The sequence below is a fragment of the Cicer arietinum genome, chromosome 6, assembly GCF_000331145.2.
Source record: "Cicer arietinum cultivar CDC Frontier isolate Library 1 chromosome 6, Cicar.CDCFrontier_v2.0, whole genome shotgun sequence".
In the NCBI taxonomy this organism is placed as follows: Eukaryota; Viridiplantae; Streptophyta; class Magnoliopsida; order Fabales; family Fabaceae; genus Cicer; species Cicer arietinum.
The window spans coordinates 8,829,199-8,839,050 of NC_021165.2; the positions used below are offsets into that span (position 1 = coordinate 8,829,199).

At 30.3% G+C, this 9,852-nt stretch overlaps 1 protein-coding gene across 1 annotated transcript; it reads left to right on the forward strand.

The window, feature by feature from the left end:
• Positions 1-2,378: 2,378 nt before the first annotated feature.
• Positions 2,379-4,914, forward strand: LOC101496881 (protein CHROMOSOME TRANSMISSION FIDELITY 7-like). The gene is made up of 5 exons (XM_004504145.4): positions 2,379-2,852; positions 3,147-3,236; positions 3,316-3,384; positions 3,758-4,098; positions 4,513-4,914. Exons 1-5 carry the CDS (start codon positions 2,472-2,474, stop codon positions 4,706-4,708), a joined length of 1,077 nt encoding a protein of 358 aa, XP_004504202.1. The 5' UTR covers positions 2,379-2,471; the 3' UTR covers positions 4,709-4,914.
• The last annotated feature ends 4,938 nt before the right edge of the window (positions 4,915-9,852 follow it).

The following is a 9,852-nucleotide window of genomic DNA, read 5'->3' on the forward strand; positions in this document are numbered from 1 at the left end:
TGTATAATAGTGAATATTGAATATTTTTTTTATAAAATGTAAAAAGTAAGTAATATCTATTTATTTATTTTGGTATGTAGAATAGATAAAAAAAGTATTAGTATAATGTTTATAAAAATCAAATGATACTTTTTCTTATGAAATATTAATTCTTAAAATACAATAGTCAACAAATAATTATTTGATTCATAAAAAATCATTAATTTAATTTAGTAGTTTAAGAAACAATTTACCAAAAAAAATTAATTTGTTAAAGTACCATAGAAGTTTCTTATATTTTTTAGCTGAATAATTGTCTCTAATTATAAATTATTATTGTATTTTTCTCATATATTAAAAAAAATTAATGGGTCAATTTAATATATATATATATATATATATATTAGAATATTCTTTATACATTAATGCATTTAATTTGACTTTTTATTTTTTAAAATAAATTAGAAGTATTAGTAAATGATATATTTAAAAAAATAAATGCACTTAATTTGACATTTTTCCAGCATTATAAAAATAGTCACCAACAAAGATTTATAAATCAATATTTTTCATCTAAAATATTTTTCAAATGTTTTATTTCATAGTTTAAACATGAAAAAATATTTAAACTTTATAATAATATGTTTGGTGTAAAATATTAGTCTTATTGTGACACATTTTTTCTCGTATTTTATTTATAAAGTGAGAGTCCACCCAAGATATATGAAAGACTTAAGTAGAGAGAATCTTAACATTGTTGGTTAGACACCAATGGTATCTTGTCTAAGTTGTCTTGGCAAAAAATTATAAAAGACATCTTAAAATTAATTATATTATTGAAGGCTAGTTAGCTATGGCCCAAATCAATGGCAGATGTTGTACAAGATATTGGAGAAGCGGGTGAGCGACAAGTATTAATTAAAATATTATAATTGAAATTCTTAAAAGTTATATAACTTTTGTTAGAGTTTTACACAATTCATAGATAATCGATAAGTTGAAAAAGTTAGAATTTCAATTCTTATAAGTTTTACAATTTTCAGTCACACAATTCACACAAGTTTTTAGAATTTCACACAATTTAATCAAATAAAATATATTTATTTTACGATTTGTGTCTTTGTCGAAAATTATATTCTTGAAAGATGTATCAATTTTCTTATGTTTAAACATCGTGTAACTTCTAAAAAAAATACATAAATTAATTAAAAAAATCACAATTAAAAAACAATATCCCACTATATCATATATTAATTGTTAACATGTATAAACTTGTTACTAAAATGTTAGAAGTTGTCGGTTCGTTATTAGTTAGTTTATCATTTTATATTAGATAGTTTATCTATATATATAGATTATTGTATTAATTGTATTATATTTTATTAGTATAAATTTTGAGAGAGGAAGAACAAATTGAACTGAGATACATAGATGGAGAAGGGAGATGCGAGATACTTCTTAAAACTACAAAGTTTAAAAGATATTTTAATAATTTATTACTATTATTTTGATAACCTATATACAAAAATAATATAAAAAATATAGGGAATGTTGGTCCCCTCCCAAGAAGATCCGCCACTGAGACCAATATTTATATAAAAAATAAGTTGTGTCGTTTCAAAACAATAAATGAAATCAACAAAATATAAAAAACAATGAGTAATTGTTAGCTAAGTTTGAACAACATAAATAATTTCAAGATATCTTTTTATAACTTTTTGGCAAGGCAACTTAGACAAGGTACCATTGGTGTCTAACCAACAAGGTTAAGATTATTTCTATCTTTTCTGCTATTTCAATTTATCATAATTGCATATCTTGTATCTAATGTGGTAAATGAGTCAATACTTTTAATTATTTAATTAAAGAAAAATTATACTATAAATTATTACTACTCCGTCTTAAATTATATCTCACTTTGTACCTAAAAAAATAAATCACAAATTACATGTCTTTTTATGATATCAATGAAACATTGTGGTTTCTTTTCTTATCCTATCCTTTACTAATTATTATTCCCTCTTCTCCAAATTCATTTTATTTATCTTTTTATATCACTAATGAGTGGTAATTTTGTAAAATAATTCATAATTTTTTATTCTCATATAAAATTAATTATATTTATTAGTTTGTATGAAATAGCCAAAGTGACATATAATTTAAAACAAAAATAATATCTTATTTATTTATAACAGCTCTGATTTTTTTAAAATATGTACAAATTAATTATTTTTTCATTTTTTTTAAAAATATTGAGTTGGTAAGCCACATAAGATTATTATTAATAATTTATTTAAAAAAAATATTATTTTATAAAAAAATAAAGAAATATATTGTTTGTGACTTTGATTCCCGCCAAAAACATAAAGCAAATATAAGTACTGCAAAATAAGCTACACCTTGTAGTTCTAGTTGTAGGGCGCTACCGGAATTTGAGTGGCGGTGCGAGTTACTATTATTTCACAGAAAATATTGTAGTACCTTGTAGATAGATGCAATTAAAGATCAGCAAATTTTTCAAATGCGATTCCCATTCAATTATTTCTTCTCCCGCGGCACACCACAACGATGATGATCTGTCCAACTGGGACTGGGAGAACAAACAATATTATATTTTCAACACTTACCGCCGTACTCGTCAGAACCCTAACCCTAACCCTAACCCAGTTGCTTCACTTTCCACCATAATTGGAAAACCGGTTGTCAAGAACAAGAAGAGGAGTTATGTTCAGTTTCATTTGGATTTCGGCCAATCTGATTTTCTCTTACGCGTGTGTTCCACTTGCGGTTTTCAGTTCACTCCCGGCAATGAAGAAGATGAGAAATCCCACACGCGGTTTCATAAACGTTTCACGCAAGGAATCCAATTCAGAGTAATTTCCCCCTTTTCTAATCTCTATTATTAGATTGGGTTAAAAATGTTTCTACTCCTTGAAATTGTATCTTAGTCTCTATAAATAATCCGAGTTTAACGGAGGTGTGTAATTAACCATTCATCCCATACCATATAAGCACATTATAAAACTGTTTTTTTAAAATAATTGCAAAAAAATTGGTTGTCGGCGTAAAATGCAAAATTAGTTTACACCGATAGTGTATACTCTCATAATGTATTCGACTATTCCAATTTCTTCTTATTCATATTGATTCTGTTTTTTTTCCTGCAGGGTTGGTCGAATGAAAGAATTATTTCATCTCACAAGGGTGATGGAATTATTTTGGTGTTGGATACCGACCCAATTTCTCACAGAAACAAGGTTATTTATTGCTATTCTAATCCCCTTTCTTATAATTTGCATTGTGGAACAAGTTCTTATGAAAACGTTGTTCTGACAGGTTGAAGAAGTTGTGAAGATGGTGGAAATTGAGTTGGGAAGTGGATGGATAGCTAATCAATACTGTAAGGTGGATAATATTCTCCTTCACCTCAAAAGAATTATTTGCAATTTAGATTTTGATTGTGGTGCAGTTTAGATAAGCTTTTAATTTATATAAGTTTCCTGATCAAAACTAATTTATGATTATTCATTTATGGAAAAATGCTTTTAAGCTTGTAGATATTCATGGAAATATCAAATAAGAGAGCTTCTTAAATAAATAAATAAAATAAGATGCAAATGTTAATTTTTACTTATTATAAGCGATAGATATCTGTTACTATTTATTTCCTGGAAGTACTTCTTGAATTATTTATACTCTAGATGTTGTTTTTAATATATGAAAATATTATGCTAGGTTGGTTTATATGCTATTGTTTGGCATCATGATATATATACAGGTCTATTTGTTTGTTTCTCTTCAAAGGATTGTTGGGTGCATGGTTGCAGAACCAATCAAAGAAGCATTCAGAGTCGTGTCTTGCTCAGATGTCAGGTATTCTGATAGCGCAAGGAAAAGGGAAACGAAGCCGCGTCCGACCACTCTCCAGTTTGGGAATATTGTTTTTCAAAGTGAAGTTGAAAAAAGAGCTGTGAATGTGAGTGATTCTGAGGTGATGGATGGTAGGGCAATTTTCTGTGAAACCAAACCTGTCGTTGCTGTTTGTGGCATTAGAGCCATTTGGGTCACTCCCTCCAACAGAAGAAAACACATTGCTAGCCAATTGTTGGATGCTGTGAGGTAAGTTAAAGTTGTTTTAGTTGTGTTTCTCATGGAAAACTAATAGCATGTTTCGAACAGCTTTTAGTGGATGCTAAAATTGTGGCCAGTGAACGCTACATGTTATAGCTTTTGCCTCAACTTGAGTTGCCACCGTGAAAATTTGCGTTTCCGAACACACTAAATCATGCATGATGCAAGTAGAGGACCCTAGAATATCAAATCATGCATAGTTTCGATTCAAGTGAGAGTCAATAACAACAAATAGATTCAACTAGTACACAGATAATGGAGGGGTGGCAATATGTAATATCACATCTTTTAAGCATTTAATACTAACTAGCTGTATTGAATTAGAATTAATTGGTTAATTATTTCTTCGATCAATTTTCAGCTTGTTGATTCATTTTCATTTCTGCACTGTATTTATGACAGGAAAAGTTTCTGCACGGGATTGGAGCTTGAACGTGGTCAGCTAGCATTCTCTCTGCCAACCTCAGCTGGGAAGGCATTAGCATATAGTTACGCTGGTACTGGATCATTCTCGGTGTATAAAGCAGTTCAATCGAGGAGTAGAAACAGAAGTGAAATTCGGGAGGCTTATGTCATTGAAGCTGGAAATCAAGTCTAAAAGTGAAGATAGCATGTTCGTTTCTTTCTGTTGGTAAATGCTTAGGCAAAACATTGAATTCTGGTGGTGTAGTGGCGGTTGAGTCAGATTTCATATACACTTGAAATTGTGTTTGTATGGCTGTGTCTCTTCAGTTATGACATTTAAGTATTATTGGTCGTTTATAGTGTGTGCCAAGATCAATGAAAATGCTTGTTATTTGATTATTCCCCTGTAGTGTGTCATGCTGAGCCACATTTCTACATTCATTTGTCATGTTATTTGGGTATTGATGAAGGGTGCCCTATAAGGTGGAAGCAAATGATTTTGTTTACTTTCATTTCATGAAACATTATCCTCAATGTGAATCAAATTTGTTGTACTAGAATAACAGTTGTAAATCAAACTCTTTTTTAAACTACCTTTAATAAGTATGCTGGAAATAAAAAATGGTTTAACTTGGTGTTATTTAACTACTAAGTCAAACCAAGTGTTCACTATAAACACATTTAATAGGACAGTGAATGAGCAATCACACTTTTGCAACAAAATAGTTTTCTATTTATCCAATTTTATTTTAATTTAAAAAAATTTGATTTATAAAAATTGACCACATTATGTGTAAAAGAGTCATTGCTTTTTCTCATGAATTATTACTCTTGCGTGATCAATGATATTCAAGAAAATGGTAACCCTTTAATCTAACTAAGCTTTTGTTTCTTACTATTTGAGCATAATGCAACTAAAATCTACTTTTCCCCCATCATCCTAAAGATCACAAGAACTTAAATAATCGAGTACAAACTTAATACCTAACTGTTGGTTCTTCAAATTTTTAGCTGAAAATGACTTTGTAAGGTATGCCAATTGGAAATTGAGTTGCACAGGTGTGGAGTTGTAAACACTATCATAGCATATATCATTCGGAACAAGTTGCAAAGGCATTATTTACTCATTTGGTTGCAGTACTTCAAGATCCAAGTAGAGTGTGTACTAAAATAAAGGCAAGTGAAATTTGCAACTAATCTAATATTTTCATAATAACTTGTTTGCAAAAGAAAACAGCTGAAACTTAGTTCCACCTTGGTTGAATCCAACTACTAATCAAGTGCTCTACAAACTTTGTTTTCCTCTAATTAAGCGAATAATAAGTTGTTCTTGCTGAATAGTTTCATAAGTTGGAAGTACAAGGAGGGAATATCTATTTTAGAACATCTGAGTGAATTTCAGGGGATGCTTGATCAGATGTCAGGAATGGGTATCAAGTTTGATGATGATCTCTTGAGACTATTTCTATTGTTATCTTTATCACAATCTTTGGAGATATTTTAGGTTTCTATAACGAGTTCAGCTCCTAAAGGCGTTGTTTCTTTGGCAACAGTTAAAGGTGGTGTTTTGAATGAGGAAATGGGAAGGAAGACACATGGTTATTCATCTCAATATGAGGTTCTTGTCACTGAAAAATGGGGGAGAAGTTAGAAAAAGAATCAAATGGTGGAAGAGAAAATAGTAGAAGCGAGTCCAAATCTAGATACAAAAATGTGGAGTGTCATTATTGTCATAGAACATGACACATACAAAAGAATTGTTTTATGTGGAAAAAGGAGAATAAAGGCAAGAAGGTTAAGCAGAAACAAAGAGGTTGTGATGTTGATAGTGTTACTATTTCTACTAGCGGTGATCTTGTTATTCTCTATGATTATAAGTCAGTCAATCTTGTATCTGATGAGAGTATGTGGATAATTAATAATGGTGTTATACTATATGTTACACCGAGGAATGAGTTCTACACATCTTATACTTTAGGTGAATTTGGAGTTCTGAAGATGGGTAATAATGGTGTATCTAAGGTAATTGGTGTTGGTGATGTATGCTTGACAACCAACATGAGAATGCAATTGTTGCTTAAAGGAGTCAAACATGCTCTAGATGTTTACTTTAATTTGAATATTTGCGCATATGTTTGATGATAGTGGTTTTTATAATCATTTTGCTCCTGAAAAGTGGAAACTCAACAAAGGTAACTTGGTTGTGGCTAGAGGGGGGAAAGTTAGTAAACTGTATTGGACAAAAGCTTTGGTTGCTAAAGACAATGTGAATGTCGTGGATATGAAATCATCTTTGTGACCTCAAATGCTTAGCCATATTAGTTTAAAAAAAGGTTAAATTGTTTAGCCATAAAAGATGTGCTTCCAAGATTGAAGAATGTAGATTTGGAGAAATGTTATCATTGCATGATTGATAAACAAACTAGAGTATCCTTCAAAAGGCACCCTCCCTTTAGAAAGTCATAAATGCTTCAGTTGGTACAGTATGACGTTTGTGACCCTTTAAAGGTAAAGTCATTTAATGGTGCACTTTATTTTGTTACTTTTATTGATGATTGTTCTAGAAAATTATGAGTTTATGCTTTGAAGACAAAAGACCAAGTGTTGGAGAAGTTTAAACAATTTCATGCTTTGGTTGAGAGACAGACAAACAAAAAGTTGAAACGTGTTCGTATTGACAATGATGGTGAGTATTGTGGACCTTTTGATGTCTATTGCAAACAGCAAGGTATATAACACATGAAAAGACTCATCCAAAAACTCATCAGTTAAATGGTTTAGTATAAATGATGGATTAAACACTTGTTGAGAGAGTGAAAAGTATGCTCTCTAAAGCTAAGTCTCCTAAACGTTATTGGGGTGAAGCACTGTACACGACGATGCATGTTATTAATCTTACTTTTACTATCGCTTTGGATAGTGAGGTACCAGACAAGGTATGGTTTGACAAAAATTTCAAATATTATCATTTGAGAGTCTTTGGTCACAAGGTTTTTGTGAATGTTTCAAAGGATGAAAGATCCAAGTTGGATGCAAAGTCAAAACAATATATCTTCGTCGGTTATGGTGAGGATGAATTTGACTACTAGTTGTATGATTCTATAGAGAAAAAGGTTATCAGAAGTCGTGATGTAGTGTTCATGAAAGACCAAACTATTGAAGAACTTGATAAGATGGATAAGACAACACATGAGAGATAATATTTTGCCTGATGGTGATCCAGTTCGGTCACTTGTTCCTCATTTGGATACTACTGATGGTAATGTTTAGAATGGTGAACCACGTGATTGTGTTGATGATCATCAACTTGGAGATGAGGTAAATATTCCAACACGTAAAGATCATGAGTTGTCACATGATGAGAATCTTAATGATGCTTATGAATCTTCTCAAACGCAACTTATGAGGTCTAAGAGGCAGAGACAACTATCTACAAGGTATGTTTCTGATGTGTATTTGATTTTGACTGATGAAGGAAAATCTGAGTGTTTTTGAGAGGTCATGGAGAGTGAAGAAAGTCAAAAGTGGTTGAATGTAATGCATGATGAGATTAAATCCTTGCATGATAAACAATCAATTTAGTGAAATTGCCAAAAGACAAAAAGGCTTTGAAAAATAAGTGGATCTATAGAGTGAAGCTTGAACGTAACTCAAAGTCTCTGATGTATAAATGCAAATTAGTGGTGAAAGGTTTTCGTCAAATAAAATGTGTTAATTTTAATGAGATTTTCTCGCTTGTGGTACAAAATATCATCGATCAAAACCGTGTTGAGTTTGACAACTACTCTTGACTTAGAGGTAGAGAAAATGGATATAAAAACGACTTTCCTTCACGGTGATTGGAGGAAGAGATTTACGTGAAGGAACCTGATTGTTTTCTTGTTGAAGGCAAGAAAGACTATGTATGTAGAATGAGAAAGAGTCTATATGATTTGAAGCAAACTCCAAGGCAGTGGTACAAAAAGTCTGAGTCTGTTATATGTGATCAAGGATACATGAAGACTACTTCTGATCAAATCGAGTTGGAAAAATATTAGACAGTTGAAAAATATTTGACTTTTAAAGTAGATAGGCTAAATTACATTTGTGGTCCTTTAACTTAATTTCAGGTAACGTTTTAGTCCTTTATCTTTTTTTTTCCCGACTTGGTCCTTTATTCCTAAAAATATCAAATAAAGTATGAAAATATGAGTTTATTTGAAGATTTGCGTTACGAATTTGATGAAATTTGTATTATATTGAAGAATATAATTAATTTTATGAGTTTTGATTGATTTTTTTTTTTGAATTTTTGTATAAAAAAGGATATCATTGTTGAAATTTTAAAACATAAAATATCAAATTGTCACTTAAAATTAAAATAAAGGACCAAGTCGGGAAAAAAAAAAGATAAATGACTAAAACGTTACCTGAAGTTAAGTTAAAGGACCACAAATGTAATTTAGCCAAGTAGATAATATGAATTCTCGGGCTCTCAATATTGATTTAAAATATATGTGAGTATTAACTAACTATTTCTTTCAATTTCGAGTTCATCACTAATAAAAGTTTTTTATTAGTTCAAGTGGTAGATCATTTGAGAATTTGACAATATTCTTAGTGGCGAAACTTGACTAAAAAGTTTGGGTGGCCAACCTAAAAGAGTTGAACTGTCATTATGGTTGCATTCTAAAACAAAAAGTTACATTCTAAATCTAAAGAGTTGCATTCTAAAACAGGTCGTCATTATTTATGTTTATTTGTTTTAAGCAAACTAAAAAAACTCAAGCCTTTAGTGTTTGTTAGAAAACCTCATATATCTTGTTCAATAAATCAACCAATTTAGGAAACATAAAACATTGTTCAGTGAAAATTAAATGAAAACAAAAATCAAACACCTTGTATGCAACAAAAATCAGCAAAACACACATGAAATTCAAGAAATTAGCAAAATCAGCACTAATCTAAATTGAAATATTGTCATCTTGATGATGAACAAAATTGAAATCCGAAATTGAAATTCAAACTCCAAACAAACTAAGATTCACACTCCATAAAATAATTACGGCTAGTATAATGAGTCTCAAACTTTTTATCGAGTTGAACACTTGGATACATAAAACTTAGAATTGATATTTAATATATCGGATATGTATATGTTGTATTTATCAACTAGACACACATATCAAACAATTGTTCACTCCATTTCTACTAGTTTATAAGTTTATACTCTTTATTTGAAAAAATTCTAGAAAGTTGAGAGGGCCCCATGACCATTTTAGCCTTTAAAAATCAAACACCTTATATATGCAATGACAAAACTTCAAACAAAGATCAGTATTAATATCTAATTTGAAA

Coding starts and splice junctions, on each gene's coding strand:
- LOC101496881 (XM_004504145.4), top strand. CDS start 2,472: ATGCAATTAAAGATCAGCAAATTTTTCAAATGCGATTCCCATTCAATT. Junction 2,853..3,146: donor CGCAAGGAATCCAATTCAGA/GTAATTTCCCCC, acceptor TTTTTCCTGCAG/GGTTGGTCGAATGAAAGAAT. Junction 3,385..3,757: donor TAGCTAATCAATACTGTAAG/GTGGATAATATT, acceptor ATATATATACAG/GTCTATTTGTTTGTTTCTCT.